Source organism: Capra hircus, chromosome 5 (assembly GCF_001704415.2).
Source record: "Capra hircus breed San Clemente chromosome 5, ASM170441v1, whole genome shotgun sequence".
Lineage (NCBI taxonomy): Eukaryota > Metazoa > Chordata > Mammalia > Artiodactyla > Bovidae > Capra > Capra hircus.
The window spans coordinates 102,775,578-102,796,053 of NC_030812.1; the positions used below are offsets into that span (position 1 = coordinate 102,775,578).

At 60.3% G+C, this 20,476-nt stretch overlaps 2 protein-coding genes across 9 annotated transcripts; one reads left to right on the forward strand and one right to left on the reverse strand.

The window, feature by feature from the left end:
* On the forward strand, positions 337-13,209 carry IFFO1 (intermediate filament family orphan 1). 8 transcript variants are annotated; one of them, XM_018048591.1, is made up of 10 exons: positions 337-1,230; positions 4,887-4,947; positions 5,041-5,136; positions 6,004-6,144; positions 6,366-6,374; positions 7,825-7,979; positions 8,214-8,334; positions 8,618-8,713; positions 11,582-11,712; positions 12,136-13,209. In XM_018048591.1, exons 1-10 carry the CDS (start codon positions 458-460, stop codon positions 12,242-12,244), a joined length of 1,692 nt encoding a protein of 563 aa, XP_017904080.1. In that variant the 5' UTR covers positions 337-457; the 3' UTR covers positions 12,245-13,209. The 8 variants fall into 8 exon arrangements, with proteins under 8 accessions (XP_017904080.1, XP_017904076.1, XP_017904078.1 ...); XM_018048587.1 differs by having other exon boundaries at positions 341-1,230; positions 12,140-13,209; XM_018048585.1 differs by having other exon boundaries at positions 342-1,230; positions 6,369-6,374; positions 8,621-8,713.
* GAPDH (glyceraldehyde-3-phosphate dehydrogenase) lies at positions 14,151-18,888 on the reverse strand. The gene is made up of 12 exons (XM_005680968.3): positions 18,802-18,888; positions 18,473-18,513; positions 16,186-16,285; positions 15,994-16,100; positions 15,788-15,878; positions 15,561-15,676; positions 15,386-15,467; positions 15,052-15,203; positions 14,887-14,965; positions 14,706-14,789; positions 14,521-14,618; positions 14,151-14,419 (listed from the first exon to the last, which is right to left on the reverse strand). Exons 2-12 carry the CDS (start codon positions 18,493-18,495, stop codon positions 14,350-14,352), a joined length of 1,002 nt encoding a protein of 333 aa, XP_005681025.1. The 5' UTR covers positions 18,496-18,513; positions 18,802-18,888; the 3' UTR covers positions 14,151-14,349.

The following is a 20,476-nucleotide window of genomic DNA, read 5'->3' on the forward strand; positions in this document are numbered from 1 at the left end:
TCCTCAGAAGAGGGGACAGTGCAGTGCACTGAGAAATCAGGTCAGTTCCGGGGAACCCAGGGAAGGAGATTCGTGGAGTCAGAACTGGGTGTTTGGACTTAGGAGGGAGCAGGGCAATAGGGATGTAGATGGATTTCATGCTACCAGAACTACGCAGTACTGGAGGAAGGACCTGGGTTTCAGTCACTCAGCCGCTGTCTGGATTCCGGGCATCGGCCGGGGTCCTCTGGGCTCAGGGCTCAGCCCCAGACACGGAAAGGTCTGTCCAGGTGCCAGCCTTCGAACGAGCCTTTCATTGGCTTACCCCCTGCCCTCCCCCGCCCCCATGACCTCTGCCCCTCCCGTCGAGCCGTCTGATTGGCTGTTCCGCGTCCCCCTGGCGTCTCATTGGCTCTCCTCCCTCGCCCAACATCCCTGCTCCCGCACGGGTTTCTGTCTCCCAGCAGAAGGCGCAGCCATGAATCCGTTATTCGGCCCCAACCTCTTCCTCCTCCAGCAGGAGCAGCAGGGCCTGGCCGGGCCGCTGGGGGACCCCTTGGGAGGCGACCACTTGGCCGGCAGCGGGGACGTGCCCCCGGCGCCGCTCGCCCCGACCGGCCCGGCTCCCTACTCGCCGCCGGGGCCGGGCCCGGCGCCCCCCGCCGCCATGGCCCTCCGCAACGACTTGGGCTCCAACATCAACGTGCTCAAGACCCTCAACCTCCGCTTCCGCTGTTTCCTGGCCAAGGTGCACGAGCTGGAGCGCCGCAACCGACTGCTGGAGAAGCAGCTGCAGCAGGCGCTGGAGGAGGGTAAGCAGGGCCGGCGGGGCCTGCCTCGCCGCGACCAGGCCGTGCAGACCGGCTTCGTCAGTCCCGTCCGACCCCTGGGGCTGCCCCTGGGCTCCCGGACGGCCGCCGTCTGCACCCCGTCGGCGCGGGTCCTGGGCTCGCCCGCGCGCTCACCGGCCGGCCCCCTCGCGCCGTCCGCGGCCTGCCAGCCAGCGCCCTCCACCTCCGCCTCCACCGCCTACTCCTCGTCGGCCCGCTTCATGCCCGGCACCATCTGGTCCTTCTCTCACGCCCGCCGGCTCGGGCCGGGACTGGAGCCCACTCTGGTGCAAGGGCCTGGCCTGTCGTGGGTGCACCCCGACGGGGTGGGAGTCCAGATCGACACCATCACGCCCGAGATCCGCGCGCTCTACAACGTGCTGGCCAAAGTGAAGCGCGAGCGGGATGAGTACAAGCGGAGGTAGGGACCTGGAAGGTGGGGACGGGGGCTCAGCTCAGGCCGCACTTAGCCGCGGCTACCTGTCCAGAAACACAGAGCCGCTGGGGCCCAAGAATAAGGGAGGAGTAAGTATGAGTCAAGTTCCTGCTGTTTAAGGAGGAGCTAGGAAGTCCGCATATGAGACTGGAATCCACAGAGAATGCAGAAGTCAGGCTCATGACAGGAAGGAGGAGTCTAGGAGCAGAATCCTGCCGGGAACCCTTGTTTTTCATGTAGGCTACAGCGTTTGCACGGCTGTGTTAACTGTGGGGTTTTATGATGTGTAAAAGGGACGTTGTTCTGAGAAGTCGCATCTGGGCTACCACTTATATCCCCCTGCCAGCCTCAGCCCTCAGAGCGATTTTGTGATATAAGCTCCGAATACTTATCAAAAGTTAGAGGCAAAAGATGTACCTTTAATTTGGGAGTCTAAGTGCCATGAGAAGCTGGGGGTGGGGGAGGGGGGTGCGGGTTGGGCTGAACCTTGGAGGAGGTGATCCTGACACTGCCCAGCATTTCCAAAACAGTGTCCATGGTAGCAGCCCATGCCTGCTCTAGTTCCACCGCTGCTGAGAGGCTCTGGGGCCCTCAGGGCATTTCTGGAAGTTGATCAAAAAAGGGGGTGTGGGGAAGAGGGAATTCCCTAGGGAAAGGTGAAAAGCCTGTAGTTGACCCAGGGTGAGTGAAAGCTGGGGGGGGGGGGGAATCTGAAAGTGCAGAAGGAGGTGTGAAGAGGGTAGCAAGGACCTGAGTAGGAGGAAGCTGGAAACGCGGACACACCCATGATGGCTTGCCTCAGTCAGCGCAGCTGGGGCAAGCCCGGTTTCCCTGAAAATGAAGCACTGGCTCTCAGCAGGAAACCCTGACAGGGCAGCCCAAGGGGCCCAAGGAAGGGACGCGATGCAGGAGTGCTGGCTGCATCCAGGGGATCCCCTGATAACCAGCCTGTGAGGACAGAAGCTTGAGTACAGCCAGCACTTTGTAGACTTAGTGCCCAAGGTGCCATGACTGAAGACCAAGGAGATGAGGGCTCAGGGGGAGGCTCTGCCTTCAGGTTTAACCTCTTAATGAGCTACTCTGACCCCTTGTGGACAACCCTGGGAATTACCCTTCCAGCCTGGTAAAGCGGAGATTTGTGTCTGGTGGGGACTGGCTGAATGTTCTGGGGAATGACTGCTGGGTCTGGCGGCGACCTTCAGGGATCTGTAACCCGCCAGAGTCTGGCAGACCACAGACCAGCAGACTTTCTGAGGTTGAGTTCTGCCCTCATGCTGGCTGGCTTCTTTAGTGGCCGTCTGTGATTTAAGTGTCCCTGGGACTCTCAGCTATCCCCAAACTGTCGTTTAGATCCACCCAGAACCGTTCTGCCCCTGCCCCACCCCCTGCCCCTGCAGGAGTTAATTGACACAGTCAGCAGTGGAACATGGACAGTTCTGGAATACATCCATAACCACAGGAACAACTGCTGTTGTTGGGGCGTTTTGTTTTTTTCACTGGCGGAGTATCCGTCCTTGGTCCAGCTGTCCAGGGCAGCAAAGAGTTATTCCTCCGGGACTGATGAGCTCATGGCTCTGCAGCACACTGCTGTGCAGAGGGCCCCACGGCCAGGCTTGACTGGTGCGTGACACTGGCAGCCACTCATTCTTCCAGCCCAGATCCCCTTGCCCTTGTTCTGTCTCTCTCCAGCGGCTCAGACTCTGGTCTGTAGCCTGGAAGACATGGGCATGGTCTGAGCACTGAACTGAAAAAGAGCTGAGGCCTCCTAGTTCTGTGTTCAGCTCCCCTGCCAAGAGTGACCTTGGGTGGGTCTCTTTTGGCCTCAGTTTTTCCAGCATCGCCCTGGGCCAACTACAGCGCTTCCTCATTTCACTCAAGAACACTGTGTATTTGGAAGAAAGGTGTTCACTCAATGTCGAATACGTGGAAATTGCTCAAATTCTACCCATGCTTAGAGAACCTTATAAGTGAGCCCAGCTTTGAATAGAGGTCAAAATAAACCCACTCACAGGAAAGTCTGGCTGGTGTATGAATAGAATTCTAGTGAGGTTCCAGATGGTTTATTTTCAGATTTTTTTTTTAAATCCTGTAAGATTTTATTAATCTTCATCCTTACCTAACTTCCTTGAGTTTCTCCCTGAAACAGTTGAGTTCACAGTCCCACCCTTCCTGGTACATGTTCTCCAGGGTTACTGTCCCTTGGTCAGTCTTGCTTGCTTCCTCCAGGGACACAAGGACCCCAGGGTCCTCAGGGTACCATATCCCATGCCCTCACGTTGTAGATGGAGAAACCAAGGCCCAGAAAAGCTGCAGGTCTTATCTAAGAAAACACATAACCTGATGCTGCTGGGGCCCTTCGCTGGCCCTAGCTGTCTGAATGGGAATGCCAGAGCGCAGGGGCAGGAGGACTGGGGGCCACCAGGGAAGGCTGGGCCCAGAGCCAGGAAGGCGGGAGCGGGCCTGCTGTGAGCTGGCGGGTTGAGCCAGGCTGCCTGCCTCCTCCCCACCCAGCTACTCAGGAGGGGCAGCCGCGGTGATGTCGAGGAGTTATTATTAGGAATACTGCAGTGCGGATGTGAGTGAGGAACAGGAGAGCAAGGAGAGATGGGCCTGGAGGAGGAGCCTGGGGAAGAGAGATGGAGGCGGGGAGGAGAGGACCAGACCCGAGGCCTGAGTGTGTGTTCTCTGTGTGTGTTAGGCTGCTTCCTAATCACCTTTCTGGCATTAAAGCTTCTCTTCCGGTTCAGTTCCCCTTCCTTTCTCAGTCTGGAAGAAGTCTTTCCAGGATGGGGAAGAAGTGCTGGGCTGTTATGTCAATGGGGTCTGAGGAGTCTGCTGGTCCAGCCAACATCAACCCTAAGCTGGGGTGTTGCCCCGATACTGCCCTTCTGCCTCCATGATGCAGAGGGGGACATGCTGGCTTGCTCCTGGCCCTGGGCAAGGCCCCTGCCTCGGTCAGGAGTGTTTTTTAGCCTACTCCTCGTCTTAGGCTCTGCCTTCTGCAGCTCCGGAGGTGCCACCTGTGGTTCTCATCTACCACTCTTAATAGGGGACTTTTCTATGCTCCAGTTTCCCTCTCCCCCTGGGTGTGGACGCCTAGTGATCCCAGCTTGTGCCCGGGCACCTCTGTGCAGCCCACCGAGGGCCTCCGGGTGGGCAGTTTCCAGAGCTCGTGGGGGTGGACTTCGAGCGCCTCCTACCAGGCTCTTGACCAACGGCATTGATGCCCTGTGTGTCCTGCAGCTGCTTTTACAGGGTTAATGGTCCCACGAGAGGCAGGGCAGCTCTGTTCTGGTGCAGGCAGGAGAGCGGGAGCCCGGATCTGTGGACCGAAGGTGGGAGACCGGGCTGGGTGGTGCGGGCAGGAGGAGGGGTCAAGGCTGGCAGGACAGCCAGTCGGGCTGGGGCCTGAGCGGGATGGGCCCTGCGAGGGCACAGTGCAGCCACAGTTGGATGCGAGGCCACAGGTTCTGGGAAGGCAGCTGTGAGCTGGGCGCTGAGCGCTGGCCAGCAGCCGGGAGCCACGCATTCCTCCTGTTGAGGAAGCCGACCCAGGGCCCGGCCTGGGCCAGATAGGTGGGGGGTGGGGGGCGCAGGGGAGAGGGCCCCGCACCCAGGTGCTCGCCCTTCACTGTCTGCAGGTGGGAAGAGGAGTACACGGTGCGGTTACAGCTGCAGGAGCGCGTGAATGAGCTCCAGGAGGTGAGGGCCGCCCCGCCCGCCCTCCCCACCGTCCTTTGCCCGCTGCTTACTGCCCGCCTGCCGCTCACCTCGGTTGGTTTCTTCTGACTGTAGGAAGCCCAGGAGGCTGATGCCTGCCAGGAGGAGCTGGCCATGAAGGTGGAACAGCTGAAGGCCGAGCTGGTGGTCTTCAAGGGGCTCATGAGCAACGTGAGTGTGGCCGGGTCATCCCTGGCCTCTCGTGCCACGCCACACCAGCCTGGGCTCAGCCCCAGGGCTGCCTGAGGCCCGGGAGCAGGCCTTTCTAGTTTGGCCCGTTCACCACCCGGCGTCCCACTTTATGTGCTTCCCTTTTTCTCCCCCTTGCCTGCCCCCTAACTCAAGAGGAATGAAAGTCCCCTTGGCCTCCATGGGGCCCGGGCTTGTTTGCTCGCAGTGTGGCCCTGGGTGACATCCTGACCTGCTCTGCCTTGTCTCTGGGTCTGTGGAATGGGATAGGATTGAAAGCAAGTGCTTGCAGGATGGTTCCAAGGTCACGATGTTTGTAGAGTCAGGACAGCAGCGGCTGAGTGTCAGCTAACACTGTCCTGATGATTCTTTCTCCAGTGCTCAGAGCTCTAGCTGTGTGCTTAGTTGCTCAGTTGTGTCTGACTCTTAATGACCCCATGGACTGTAGACTGCCAGGCTCCTCTGTCCATGGGGATTCTCTAGGCAAGAATACTGGAGTGGGTAGCCATTTCCTTCTCCAGGGTATCTTCCCAACCCAGGGATCGAACCCAGGTCTCAGGCATTGCAGGCGGATTCTTTACCATTTGAGCCACGGAGGACTAGTCTCTCTCTTTCTCTCTCTGGGAGTCTGAGTTCCAGGGGGAGCCCCCTGCCTATGCACCAGGCGCTGACCCATATCCCCTAGGGGAGCCATCTGGCCAAGGAGCCGGTCATCCTGGGCAGACCGCTGGGAGGTGCCCAGGTCAAGGGGTGCCTTCTGCCAGCAGGAGCCATGTGACTGGGCTGATGAGGGGATATTGCTTGTGATGAGGTGGGACCCCCTCACCGCTCCCTGCGCTCCCCACACAGAACCTGACCGAGCTGGACACGAAGATCCAGGAGAAGGCCATGAAGGTGGACATGGACATCTGCCGCCGCATCGACATCACCGCCAAGCTCTGTGACTTGGCTCAGCAGCGCAACTGCGAGGACATGATCAAGATGTTCCAGGTGAGGGCTGTGGGCGCCTCACCCCGGCCCCCGGCCGCCCCGCCTCGCTGGCGCCCGAGCCCCATGTGGGAGGCCGAAGCCGGGCCCTGGGGTCGAGGCTGGGGGGCGAGGGACAGCCTCTGGAGGGGTCTGGAGCTGTCTCTAACGCCGTCTCCCCCTCCCCTCTCTCCTGTCTGCCTCCTCTCCTTTCTGCCTTTCATCTTCTCTTGCTTCCTCCACAGAAGAAGCTGGTTAGTTTTGCTCTCACACAAGCTTCTCAGCTCCCTGGGCCTCCTGACCCACCGGGCTCTCAGTGCAGCGCCCCCTCCATCCTCCTGCTCTCCCTACTTCTCTCTCCCTCTCTCCCCCTCCTCTCGCCCGCCCCCTCCCTCCCCTTCCTCTCCCCCTTCTCCCCTTCCTCTCCCCCTTCTCCCCTCCCTCTCCCCCTTCTCCCCTCCCCCCTCCCTCTCCCCCACCTCATTCTCCAGCTCCATCTCTCTTCCCCGTCCCTCCCCCCACTTCTCTCATTCTCTGGTTCCATGTCCCCCCTCCCCCTTCCCCTCCCCCTCCCCCTTCTCCTCTTCCTTCCCCTCTCCCCTTCCCCTCTCCCCTTCCCTCCTTTTCTCATTCTCTGGCTCCATCTCTCTCCCCCCCCATACCCCTACCTCTCCCTTCCTCCCCCTCCCCTCTCCCTTCCCTCTCCCCTCCCTCTCTCCCCCTTTCTCACTCTCTGGCTCCATCTTTCTCCCCCCTCCCCTCCCCCCTCCCTATTCCCCTACCCTTCCCCTCCTCCCCCTCCCCTCTCTCTCCCCTCCCTCTCTTCCCCTTTCTCTCATTGTCTGGCTCCATCTTTCTTCCCCCCATCCCCCCCTTCTCGCATTCCCTGGCTCTCCCTCTCCCCCTCCTCTCCCCCTCCCTCCACTTCCTCTCCCCCTCCCTCCCCTTCCTCTCCCCCCTCCCTCCCCCTCCCCCACTTCTCTCATTCTCTGGCTCCATCTCTCCCCACTCCCCCCCCCCCACTTCTCTCATTCTCTGGCTCCATCTCTCCCCTCCCTCCCCTTCCTCTCCCCTCCCTCCCCTTCCTCTCCCCCCTCCCTCCTCCTCCCCCACTTCTCTCATTCTCTGGCTCCATCTCTCCCCCTTTCCCCCCAACTTCTCTCATTCTCTGGCCCCATGTCTCCTCCTCCCCTCCTCCTCCCTCCCCTTCCCCCTCCCCCCACCACCTTCTTTCACTCTCTGGCTCCATCTCTCTCCCTCCCTTCCCCCTCTGGCTTCCAGATCTGGATGTGACTCAGGTTCTGCTTTATCAATTTCATGCCCCTTTCCTCCTTGCGGCCTGAATCAACTTCCCTCTCAGTTCAGTCATTTCACTAGAAGACTTTTTTTAGAAAAGAACTCCTCTGGGCCATTGCGCACATCTCACTCTGGTCCCGGCCAGCCGTTTCCCCCAATCTTATTGCTCCGTTTTCTCTGTCTCTGGTCTGTCTCCTCCTCGTCTGCAGCCCTGGCCCCACCTGCGTCTGTCTGCCTGTCTCGGTGATGCTGGTGTTTCTGTTCCGTCTTGTAACTGTGTCTTCTCTCTGTCCGCCCGCCCTCCCCGCTGGTCCCCGCTTCCCTCCCTCCCTCCCGGCCGGCGCCCCCGCCCTTCTCCTCACGCACCCGGCCTCGTCTCTGTAGTCTCTGCACTTGTCTCCCATTAAGGTCCCGTCCATGGGGGGGCGGAAGCGGGAGCGCAAGGCCGTGGAGGAGGACACCTCCCTGGCAGCGAGTGACGGGCCGTGCCGCCCCGACGGGGATGAGGAGGAGAGCACGGCCCTCAGCATCAATGAGGAGGTGCAGCGCATGCTGAACCAGCTGTGAGTCCGCCGGCCGCCCCGCACCTGCCCGCGCCCGGCCGCCCCGCACCTGCCCGCGGCTGGCCGCCCCGCACCTGCCCAGGGCTCGCCCCGCACCTGCCCGCGGCTGGCCGCCCCGCATCTGCCCAGGGCTCACCCCGCACCTGCCCGCGGGCTCGCCCCGCACCTGCCCGCGGCCGGAGCCGCAGCCCCCGCCCCACCGGCCGCCCTGACGCCCGGGCTCCCTGTCTCTAGGAGGGAGTATGATTTTGAGGACGACTGTGACAGCCTGACTTGGGAGGAGACGGAGGAGACCCTGCTGCTCTGGGAGGATTTCTCGGGCTATGCCTTGGCCGCCGCAGAGGCCCCGGGAGAGGTAACCAACCTCCCGGCCTTGGGCCCCAGCTCCTCCTCCCCGGGCGCCAGGCCCATCTTCCCACCCGCCGGCCCCTCCGAGCTCTGTCTTCCCTCTGTGGCCGCCATCCGTCACCTGCTTCCCCCTCGTCCTCAGTCCTCGTCCCCAGTCCTCGTCCTCAGTCTCTCCAGCTTCCTTTAACCTCATTCTATCTCTCTCTCTCCCTCCCTGGCCTTGCCCTATGGCTCGCCCTGTCCCATCCATCCCTCCTGTCTGCCTCCCCCACTTTCCCTTTCCACTCCAGCAGCCAGAAGATAGTTTGGAAAAGGTGATTAAAGATACCGAGTCTCTTTTCAAAACCCGGGAGAAAGAATATCAGGAAACCATTGACCAGATTGAGGTAAGGCTGTGAGCTGAAGCCGAGGGGCCCTGGTTCCCGGGGGGTCGTGAATGGTACTGCAGGACACCAGGGCCTCCCCATTGCCTTCTGGCAGGAGAAGGGGGATCTCCCCACTGGGTGCCGAAGACCTCAGGCTGGGGAGGGGAGCGAGGCAGACAGATGTAGGTTCCAATCTAAGCTCTGTGACTTCCTGCCACTCTGACTTTTATCAGGCGTCTTCTCTCTGAGCCTGCTTTTTTTTTTAATCTTTATTTCTTCGGCTATGTCAGGCCTTGGTTGCAGCACGTGGGACCTTTCATTGTGACCTGCGGACCCTCTAGCTGTGCTGTGTGGGCTTAGTTGCTCTGCAGCACGTGGGACCTGAGTTCCCGGACCAGGGATCAAACCCGAGTCCCCTGCATTGCAAAGCAGGTTCTTCACCACTGGACCAGCAGGGAAGTCCCGAGCCTGCTTCTTTGTTTGTAAAGTGGGGTCTTAGCAGTACCTCCTTCAGGGTCGATTGAAGGTCAGGCGAGCTACAGTGCAGGTGGAGTGTGGGGCATCTGTCTGGCAATGAGCACCGTCGCAGCCACTGTGATCACGGTTGTTCCTACAGTCAGTGCTGTATCAGGGTCCACGCCGCTGAACTTGACCTTCGCCGCAGCCTCAGCTCAGCCTTCAAGCCATGGAGGCGACTCCATGCTCATTCCCTCACCTGGAGGAACTTTCCCGAGCTGGCGAGTGGAGCCGGGGCTTTAACGTAAACTCTAGGCTGGAGGGGCTGACAGGAAGGGTATGTGACACCTGGGACGAGGGCGCTGCAGCCAAGGCGCCACGTGATTCCGGTGACCCCGAGGCCGGAGCCTGAGGGGGTCCTTTCCATGCACTCTGGAGATGAGGCTGGGGGCTTCTAGAACGCTCTGTCCCTCTCCAGGCCCACTGCCCTCTCCGAGGAATTATCTTCCTGTATCCTGATTCTCCCAGCACACAGCAGCTGCCCTGCTCCTTTAAGCAAAACCTGCTCCCATTGTTTACTCCCAGACTGACACTCAGTTTCAAAGGCACAGCTGGGGGGACCTCTCTGGTGGTCAGTGGTTAAGACTCCATGCCTCCTCTGCAGGGGCATGGGTTCGATCCCTGGTCAGGGAACTAAGATCTCACGTGCTGCACAGCCAAGAAAAAGGAGAAAAAAGAAAAGGTACAGCTGGATATGTGCCGCTAGCTGAAGAGCTGGGAGGGGGCCCCCACCCCTCTGTTGACACACATCCTGCTCTCCTCCTCCTCACTGCACCTAGGAGGTCCTGAGGGGTCGGGAGGCTGTTCCTGCTGGTGTTTTTTTTTTTTTATGGTGTTGCTCCTGGCTGTCCACCCGGGGCTCCGGAGGTCCTTTATCTCAGTGACTTGGGTCTGCAGGGACCCTGGGATGGAGGCAGAGACCATTTCCATTACTGGATGGTGAGAGAGACCCAGGCCCAGGTCTCTGCTCTCAATCTGCTCCCAGCCTCACCCCTCCGCCCTGCCCCACTGCACGTGCGCAGGCTTTTCAGTGTGGCTTTTGGGGTCGTCTCCTTCCCGCAGCCCTCTATAAACGTAGAGGCTGGTGGCCATCCTAGCCTCGTGTTCTGCTGGGACATGTTGGGTTCATTTCTTCCCGCTGCCCCACTGAGTGCAGGGCTCCCGGGCGCAGCCCCCAGCGCTCACCTCTAACACCAGCTCTCCCGACGGGCCGGGGTTGGGGTGAAGGAGGGAGCCAGTCTGGGCAAGCACTGGCGGCACCCTACTTCTTTCCTGGACTGAACGAAAGGTCAGTGCCTCCTGCCCTTGGACGTGCTGCTGCCAGGGGCGCCGCCTGAGACCCCAGCTCTGGAACCAGGGCCGTGGTCCAGGTTGTGCTCACTGGGGCTCCTGACCCACCCAGGCCACCATCTCGCCCCATGTCACTGTCCTGACCATCTCTTTGTCTGGCCCTGTGACTGTTTCCTTTTCTGTCTGAGTTCCCATCCTTGTGGCCCAGTTCAGATCATTCACGGGTGATTTCTTACCCTTTCTCTTTGCTCTCGGGCAGTCAAGCACATCACCCCGGGCAGTTTTGTTCTGCCCCCACCCGCTTCTGGCCCCTGTTCTTTGTCGCCAGAACAAAGGGAGGCAGCAAGAGTGTCTGCGTCCCAGATTTTTCACGGCCTCCGTGCCTGCCTCTCAGCTCTACCACGGAGCCTGCGGGCAGAGTCAGGCTCTGGGAAGGAGACTGTGTTTCCTTGACTCTGAGCCCCATCTTTTCACACCTAACAGTCCTTGACTCGGGCCACAGCTCGTAGCCTGTTAGATACTCAGCAAGGCAGGCAGGCAGGCCTTCCAGTCATCTCTGAAAAGAGCTTACATGTGAGCGAAGTAATGAGAGGAAATCGGTGGTGAGAGCAGAGCCCCTTTCCACAGAGCCCAGCTGGCACGTGTGCCGACAGTCTTGTAGACACTTCTTGAAGTTGAGTAATGGCTCAACTTGAGGGTGCACGCAGGGATGGGTAGGCCCCAGCTTGGAGTGGGGCCTGTCTGTGGGGGACAGTGCTGTATGGGCCAGAGAGGCCCCTGTGGGGAACCCCAGGAGGAGGCCAAGCGCATCAGGACCATCCCGCCTCTCTAGGGCCTCCGCCCCCTCCTCACTGCTCTTGCTGTGAGTCTCTTCAGACACTCTTGCACCAGACTCCTTAGCAAAAGCCTTTGTGGGCGAGCCTCCCTGGGGAACGTGGAAGGAACAGTGGTGTATCGAGTGCCTTCTGCCTTGAGCTGGTTTAGTTTTGAACCTGAGCCCTTCACCTCCTTCACGGCCTGGCGGGCTAGCCGCCTGGGAGCGCGGGCAGGGGCGGTTGCTGACCTGACGCCCGCCCCCTGCAGCTGGAGCTGGCCACGGCCAAGAACGACATGAACCGCCACCTGCACGAGTACATGGAGATGTGCAGCATGAAGCGGGGCCTGGACGTGCAGATGGAGACCTGCCGCCGGCTCATCACCCAGTCCGGGGACCGGTGAGGGCGCCGGGCGCAGGTGGGGAGGGGCGAGCCCTGAGACCCACCCTCAGCAGACGGAGGATGCAGGAGCCCATTGTGGTTGCCTGGCTGAAACCTCCCCATGCCCTGCCTCTGGCAGTTCCCCTGCTTAGAAAGGCAGCTGAAAACCCGGCAGTCACAAAGCTGCTCCATAGACGAGAGACTGGGGTTGCAGAGCGTCTCGGGGTCCCCAGGTTGAGGTGGGGACTGTCCCCCCCTCAGGGTGGACTGGGGGAGGCGGTGTCCTCCCCTCCCCATTCCCTCTCCCCGTGGTCCTCCTCTGCCTGAGATGTTACTTTCCTGCCCACCCGACCACCATCAGGCTGGGATGGGCAGGGGTGCCAGCCCTTTCAGGACTCCCACCTGCTCTGCCCCGAGGTTACAACCAGTGTTTTTTTCTAGAAAGTCTCCTGCTTTCTCTGCGGTCCCGCTTAGCGACCCGCCGCCACCGCCGCCAAGCGAGGCTGAGGACTCCGATCGCGATGTCTCCTCCGACGGCGCCATGAGATAGGGGCTTCCTTGTGCTCGGCCTGCCCGCTGGGACCCGCCGCAGCAGAGGGCTGGGGGCTCACAGAAGGGAAGCCCATGTCCTGCGGCACCAGCCTGGCCCCGGGGACTGGGCGCTGCTCCCCGGCTGCCCACCTCGGTCCTCGGCCCCTGCAGGGCTCCGGGGCATCTGGAGCAAGGCTTGGCTGCCCTTCCCAGGCCACTCCCTGCACAGCCGGCCCTCCTGCCTCCACGTGGCTGTCTGCTGCTTTCCCGCCTCTAATGCTGCCGGAGCGCTCGTGGCCCCTTGCCCTCTCCACCGAGTAAGCAGTGTGATTGTCCTTCCTTCCTTCCCTGTGGCCTGGGGGCCAGCTGGCCGTCTTGATTCCATACTGGTGCTAACTGGCTCAGGCACCGGTATGAAGGGGAGGAGGCCAGACCTTCCGTGGCTTGTGCAGCAAAGAGGCCTTCCGTATCACAGGCAGACTGAGTGGGTCTGGGCAGGGTGCGCCTTCCTCCCTGTTCAAGTGCTCACGGCCAGCTGCCCGTCGACAGCAGTGACGTGGCTCTGCCCTTTCCCTCGTGGGAAGTGCCACACGTTATAAGGACCTTAGTGCATCTGGGCAAGGCAGCTTTTGGGCTGACTGGGTGCAGTGCTGTGGAGAGAAAGAGACAGAAGCTCGTTTGTCTCCGTCACCACCAGGTGGCAGAAAAGTTGAAACTGCGTGTGTGGGAGTGGGTGGGCATGCATGGATGTGTGCGTGCACACGTGTGCTCAGGGTCTTGGTTTCTTCAAGCATCAGCTGCCGGTGTCCTCCGTGTCTCACACACGGAGACCCAACAGGCTGAGTAAGAAGATGTCCCAGACTCAGAGAAGCTTGGAGAACTGGGGCAGCGACGCCGAGGGTCCCTCCGCGCCACTGCCTGAGGCAGACTGGGCGGAGCTGATGTTTGAGTGGAATCTAATGAAACTGGCGAGTATTTATTGAACATGTCTGTCTCACTGTTTCCAGCACTTTCTGGTGGCGGCTACACAGTCCTCTCTCTGCAGTGTGTGCTAGTTCCCATCATTTCCCAGCACGCAGGTGTAAGGCAGATGCAGAGATTGGAACTCCAAAATAATGGTGCCTCAGTCCAGGAGAAGGCAATAATGGCACCCCACTCCAGTACTCTTGCCTGGAAAATCCCACGGATGGAGGAGCCTGTGGGCTGCAGTCCATGGGGTCGCTGAGAGTTGGACACGACTCAGTGACTTCATTTTCACGCATTGGAGAAGGAAATGGCAACCCACTCCAGTGTTCTTGCCTGGAGAATCCCAGGGACGGGGGAGCCTGGTGGGCTGCCATCTACAGGGCTGCACAGAGTCGGACACGACTGAAGCCACTTAGCAGCAGTAGCAGCAGCAGCCCAGGTTATCAGAACCAAGTCTGTGTTGCTTCCCAGTAAGACTACATGCATCCACTGGTGACAGATGACCCGGAAGTAAAGCCATCAGCCCTCCCCTTCTGCAGACCCTAGGAGCTGGGCACCTGCACGGTCTAACTGCAGGTGGTCACTAGGGCAGAGACACTGAGGCAGAACCGGGACCTAGTTCTCCCAGGCTGGCCGTGCTCCACACTGTTGCAGAGGTCAGCTAACTGGCTGGAAGCCAGTTGGACTCTGTCCAACCTGACGTCCTGTGCCAGTGTCACCCTCAGGGGGAGGGCTGCAGACAGAATGGCTTCTGGATACACACCTCCAGGCTGTTTCTGGGTTCAGCCATGGCAGTCTGGCACACACTGGGGCCCAGAGAACCCAAAGGCCTCAGGGAGGAACCCAGGACAGGAGGCATGTCCGCTAGACCAGGGCAGGGTTTCTGGCAGCTTGGGTGCTCACCTAGTTCAACTTAGCCCCAGCCCAGCCTCCCTTTCAGCAAGAAACGAAACAGCAGGCTGGGTATAGGGTACTTTTATTGATGGTACGTGACAAGGCAGGGCTCCCTAAGCCCATCCCTTTCCTCAGGGCCTTGGGGATGGAAATGTGTGGAGGTCGGGAGATTCTCAGTGTGGTGGAGGTGGGGCAGGACTCCCCAGCAGCTGAGGAACTCTCTCTTCCTCTCGTGCTCCTGCTGGGGCTGGGGGTCCAGGGACCTTACTCCTTGGAGGCCATGTGGACCATGAGGTCCACCACCCTGTTGCTGTAGCCGAATTCATTGTCATACCTGGAAGGAGAGCGTGAAGGGCTGTTTACCGAGCCAGCCACCAAGGGGCACCAGACTCAGCTCACATGCTGAAGCATCATCCTGCCCCCACCCCCACATACCAGGAAATGAGCTTGACAAAGTGGTCGTTGAGGGCAATGCCAGCCCCAGCATCGAAGGTAGAAGAGTGAGTGTCGCTGTTGAAGTCGCAGGAGACAACCTGGGGGAGGAGAGGGCCACATATGGAACCCTGCCTGGCTCCCGGGGGCCATGCAGACACACCAGTCCCCTGACCCACTGACTGTACCTGGTCCTCAGTGTAGCCTAGAATGCCCTTGAGAGGGCCCTCTGACGCCTGCTTCACCACCTTCTTGATCTCATCATACTTGGCCTGACAAGGTAAAAAACAGATGGTCACAGAGTTCTAGTCTTGCAACTCGCCCCCACTGGCCCTGCAGGCCACCAAAGCTGCTCCAACTCGAACTTACAGGTTTCTCCAGGCGGCAGGTCAGATCCACAACGGACACGTTGGGGGTGGGGACGCGGAAGGCCATGCCAGTGAGCTTCCTGTGGACACAAGGAAGCAAGGTCAGTCTCCACTGCTCCTCCCGGCTCCCTGGGTCCACATGGCAGAAAACAGCCAAGGGTCTTACCCGTTGAGCTCAGGGATGACCTTGCCCACGGCCTTGGCAGCGCCAGTAGAAGCAGGGATGATGTTCTGGGCAGCCCCTCGGCCATCACGCCACAGCTTCCCGGAAGGGCCATCCACAGTCTTCTGGGTGGCAGTGATGGCGTGGACAGTGGTCTGCAGAAGAAGGAGGGGAGTGAAGGCCCCACCTGGTGCTCTCCAGGCCACGCCCCTCCGTCACCCCGCCCCTCCCCTGGGAAGAATTAAGGGACACATCCCTCTAAAGGGCCCTGCTTTGTGGCAGGCAGAAGGGTCCCATACTGGCTGAGAACTGTGTTCAAGCTTCCCACCACGCCTACCATAAGTCCCTCCACGATGCCAAAGTGGTCATGGATGACCTTGGCCAGGGGGGCCAAGCAGTTGGTGGTGCAGGAGGCATTGCTGGAAAAGAGGGAGGCAAGTCAGGGGCATGTCCACTGGGCACCCAGGGGGCACTACTGGCCTGCTTCCCCACCTCCTCTCTGGTGCGCTCACCTGACAATCTTGAGGGTGTTGTTATACTTCTCGTGGTTCACGCCCATCACAAACATGGGGGCATCAGCAGAAGGTGCAGAGATGATGACCCTCTTGGCGCCACCCTTCAAGTGAGCCTGCAGCCAAGGAGCAAGTAATTGCACCCGGGCTCTCACTTTCCTAAGTCCGCTCTCCTCCCCTCCCCCATCCTCCTGTTACACCCTCCTCTCCAGCCCCTCACTGCTCACCCCAGCCTTCTCCATGGTAGTGAAGACCCCAGTGGACTCCACCACGTACTCAGCACCAGCATCACCCCACTTGATGTTGGCAGGATCTCGCCTGTGAGAAAGACAGGACAAAGCTCAGGGACACGGTACCACAGACCGCAGGTGATCACCCTGTCCCAGTGCCTCCTCCAAGGCCAAGTTCTTCCTGTTCCGTCTCCCACACTTACTCCTGGAAGATGGTGATGGCCTTTCCATTGATGACGAGCTTCCCGTTCTCTGCCTTGACTGTGCCGTGGAACTTGCCATGGGTGGAATCATACTGGAACATGTAGACCTGGGGCGGGCCACGAAGGAGGGGGGCATCAAGGGGCTGCACCTCAGCCAGGCTCTGACCCCGTCCACTAAGGGGCAGCACTCACCATGTAGTGAAGGTCAATGAAGGGGTCATTGATGGCAACGATGTCCACTTTGCCAGTATTAAAAGCAGCCCTGGTGACCAGGCGCCCGATGCGGCCGAATCTGAGGGGGACAAGAGACAAGAAGGGGTGAGGGGGAGGGAATTCCTCCTGGGCACGGAAGCAGCCCCCTGCCCATTCACCCTCTTTCAGAGAAGAGACCATTCTGTTACCCCTGCAAAGTCTCGTGAGAACTCACTTTATTTTTCTTGAGCAACCCTGTCAGCCCACAGAGTGAAAAGGCTCACAGGTAATCAGGCACAAAGGCTCACCCACCCCCTGCTAAGTCACTTCAGTCGTGTCCAACTCTGTGCAACCCCATAGACGGCAGCTCACCAGGCTCCCACGTCCCCAGGATTCTCCAGGCAAGAACACTGGAGTGGGGTGCCATTTCCTTCTCCAATGCATGAAAGTGAAAAGTGAAAGTGAAGTCGCTCAGGCTTGTCCGACTCTTAGCGACCCCATGGACTGCAGCCTACCAGACTTCTCCATCCATGGGATTTTCCAGGCAAAAGTACTGGAGTGGGGTGCCATTGCCTTCTCCGCACCCACCCTCTAGTCATTGGCAATCTGTTGAATTGATGGGAGTGGTGCGCAGTTAGCTGCTGCCACCTACAGGCCAGGCATGTGCTCGCCCACCCCCTCTAGTCACTGGCAATTCGTCGAGTTGATGGAGTGGTGCGCAGCTGCTGCCACCTACAGGCCGGGCACGTGCTCGCCCACCCCCTAGTCATTGGCAATCTGTTGAGTTGATGGAGTGGTGCGCAGCTGCTGCCACCTACAGGCCGGGCACGTGGTATTCATCACACCTACTCTCTGCAAACGCTTGCTCCTGTCTGGCCCCACTTCGGGCTACACCCTCTGAACCACAAACACTAGTCCACTCAGCATCACCAAGCTCAAAGGGCAAGAGCAAAGGTCAGCATGAACTGGACGGGGAAACCTACCCTCTCCCCCACAAAAGAGAGGGAAAACTGGTTTCTCAACCCCCTCATCCTGGGGTTCTGACTTGCTCAGCACCTATCCTTCCAAGCTCTTTTCCAAAAATCAGGATTGGGAGCCAACAGTTATTAGGGAGTAGGGGGGTGGTGGCGGAGAGCAAAAGCCCAGGCCCCCAGCTGCAGAAAGGTCAGGCAGCTATATTTAACCCCAGCTTAGGTGGAGCGGGGATCTGGTTTCTGGAGGATGGGATGGGGAGAAGGGCAGGATTCCCGGGGCTCACAGACACTTAATCCTCCTGGTGACCTTTATAGCCTGGCCTTTAGGGTGGGGTCAGCTCCAGGCAAAGATGGGGGAAAGGAGCCTCGAGGAGAGCCGGCAAGACCACAGGGGCTGCAGCTCTGGGAGCCATTTTGTGGTGGAAAATTTCTAAGTATCCATGACTCAGCTCCCCCAAGCATGGCGCCTAGCCACGGCCACCACACCTCTCCGGAAAAGGAAAGGAGAAACACCCCCAAACTGCAAGACCACTCCCACGAGCCCACGTTTTGAATTCGTCAGAGAACCATCTAGGAAAAGCATCCTCTCATTCTTGGGAGTGGGGGGGGGGGCCCGCGGAATTTGGCCGGCAGTTTAAATGATGGTCTGGGGTTACTAGGATCAGAGTTGAGGTCTAGCTGCAAGAACGGGAAAGCCTGGCCTCACCTGGCCCATGGGCTAAACATGATTCCATCCCACGAGGCAGGGGTAGGAGCGTTAGTCATGGGCAAGGAAGGCGAAAAGACGGCAGGGCTAAGGAAGGTTTCCTAACGGGCAGTTCATTCATTTCCTTCCTAGCCAGTTGCAACATGGCGGCTGGGTTACCGCAGATGACCCCTCCCAGCTGGTTCTGTGCGCAGCTGTGCCTCCTGGCACCCCCGGGGCTGCGCCTGCTGGGGGCACGGGCTGGGGTGGGGGTGGGGGATGGGCTTCTCCCCGGCACGTGACCCCGCAGAGCGCGAAAGGAAAGAAGAGCCCCAGATGCGGGATTAGGGGATGCGGCCCAAGCAAGAATTGGAATTTCCTGTGTATCTGCTGCAAAGTGGTGGAAGGTTCCTCAGGGGCGCAGTATAGCCGGAGATGGGGGGCACACGAGGCCTTCGAGGGCCTCCTCCAGGTCTGAGCGCTGACCTTGAATTCTCCTTGCGGGGGGCGGTGGGTACGACCACCCTATCCAGGTTCTCCTCGCACTTGCAGAGACCCGCTAGCGCAATGCGGTGAGAACCGCAAGACTGCCCTGCCCCACCCCACTCCACCCCTGCCCGTAACTCACCCGTTCACTCCGACCTTCACCATCTTGTCTCAGGGATGCGGCTACGGGCAGAGGAAGGTGAGCATTAGAGCGCGGGGCTAAGAGGACGGAATCCAGCGCTGACCACCTCTCCCCACCAGCTCCTCCCCTCCCCTCCCCCCAAGCCTCCATCCAGGACCTGCGCTTCCGCACGTCCTTCCTCCCGCCCCTGCAATGCGGGGGGCCCGGCTGGGCGCGATCAGTCAACCCCAGCCCCAGCAGCCGCACACCCGGCGCCCGAACTCCCCCTCGTCCCTTTTGGGTGGGCCTATCCCCCAGCCCTTTGTGCCTCCTCTCGGCCAGGCTTTTACCTGGCACAGCACAGAAGTTACGGCTATCTGTCGAACGGGCAGGAGCAGAGAGCGCAGGAGGAGGCTGCAGCCCGAATTTATAAGGGATGGGGGGCGGGGAGGGGGTGTGGCGACGCGGGCCCGCCTCGCCCAGTCCCAGCCCCTGGGGTGCGGAGGCCTGAGCTACGTGCGCCCGTAAACTTGCGAGTAGTCGGCCTACCACTTTTTTTTTGGGTCCGCCAGGTTCTTGAAATGTGCACGCACCGCGCGTGTGGGCTGAGGACGACGTGGGGGAGGGGACTGAGACTGGCCCGAAGGAGGAGGGGGACCGGCGATGGTAACTGGTGGGGAGGGGGGAGCACTGCGGGAGAGAGTAAACTCGGGGCCGGAGGCGCTGGAGAAAAATGTGGACACCTGGGAGCCAGGGAGGTTAAAGCTGCCGCAAGGATATAACGGGAGGACCTGGGGAGTCGGCTGGATGGGGAATTGGAGCAGGAACAGCTCGCGGCTGCAGGCTCCCCCGTTCCCGCCCCCGCTTCCCCTACTTTCAAAGGCTGAGAAGCCGGAAGGCTGAGGAACGTCTCGAGGCTCTTCGGTAGTGACACCCGCGTTGCAAAGGAAAAGAACGGGAGGGGCCTCCTGCCGGCTACCTCCCCGCTCCTCCACTTTCCCCCACTCCCCCATAACTTGGCTTCGGGCCTTTCTGGGCCGGGGGCCGATTTGGGCTCTAGGCTGTGGGGGCCTGGAGCGGAAGGAGGTTCCGGAGGACGCATGAGGCGGGGAGGTTTCAGCACTGAAGGTCACAATGTCCTGCAGTGCAGTCAGTAGACCTGAGAAACCGGGCCCTGGGTGCACCAGCGGCTCTCCCCCAGCCTCGGGCGGGGGCCCCAGGCGCGGGATAGCATCTCTGTTGGGGGCTGGGCGGGTAGAGGCCTGAGGCCTACCACAAAGGCGCTCCTGGGAAACCTGAGGGCTGAGCGGCCCGGGCTGGGAGACAATGCCCCTTTCACCCTGTCCAGCTTGGTCCACCCCCGGGGGCTGAGAGCTGGACGTGAGGGCGGAAGTCCCTCCCCATCCTGGGACGTGCAGGCCAGCCCTGGAGTCAGGGCCTCCCCTTCCCGTGGCTGCGTCCAGGAGATGTTGGGGGCTGCGTGAGGAGTCCAGAATAGGGGAAAAAAAACCAGGAGTCTTGGGCACTTGGTGGGACCAGGCCCCCGGCTCCTCTCCACAGGTGATGTGGAGGAAGGAATCCATTCCTCTTCAAGCCCAGTCAGTAAGAAGCCAGGGACTGTGCCGGGGCTGTGAACTGAGGATTTTGGAAGGGCTGGATCTGAGGACTCAAGGGTTGAGGGTTTGTAGGCGAGGGGGGTGGGGTGGGGTAGAATAGACATTGCCCATCAGCAGGTGCTGGGGGACAGAATTGGGGCCTCTTTGCTGGCCCAGCGTAACATGAGACCAGCCCCCTTCTCCAGCTGAAAAGCCTGTGGCTAAGTTTAGCCCAGCTGGTGATAACCTTTGCTTAAAAGGCAGAGAGCACGTGGTCCTGCACCCCGACTCCAGCGGTTCCTTCCCTTTCTGGGACTGTCTTCCTCCAATGTTTGCTGTGGCGGGTAGCCATCTGCATGGTCCACGCCCCAGGCTTTGCAAGAGCAGGGCCAGTGGGCACCTAATGGCGAGGGGTGGCGCCACACTGAGG

Coding starts and splice junctions, on each gene's coding strand:
- GAPDH (XM_005680968.3), bottom strand. CDS start 18,495: ATGGTGAAGGTCGGAGTGAACGG. Junction 16,286..18,472: donor GTGAAGGTCGGAGTGAACGG/GTGAGTTACGGG, acceptor TGTCCCCCTCAG/ATTCGGCCGCATCGGGCGCC. Junction 14,420..14,520: donor TTTGTCAAGCTCATTTCCTG/GTATGTGGGGGT, acceptor CTCTCCTTCCAG/GTATGACAATGAATTCGGCT.
- IFFO1 (XM_018048591.1), top strand. CDS start 458: ATGAATCCGTTATTCGGCCCCAACCTCTTCCTCCTCCAGCAGGAGCAG. Junction 4,948..5,040: donor GCGTGAATGAGCTCCAGGAG/GTGAGGGCCGCC, acceptor TTCTGACTGTAG/GAAGCCCAGGAGGCTGATGC. Junction 11,713..12,135: donor ATCACCCAGTCCGGGGACCG/GTGAGGGCGCCG, acceptor GTTTTTTTCTAG/AAAGTCTCCTGCTTTCTCTG.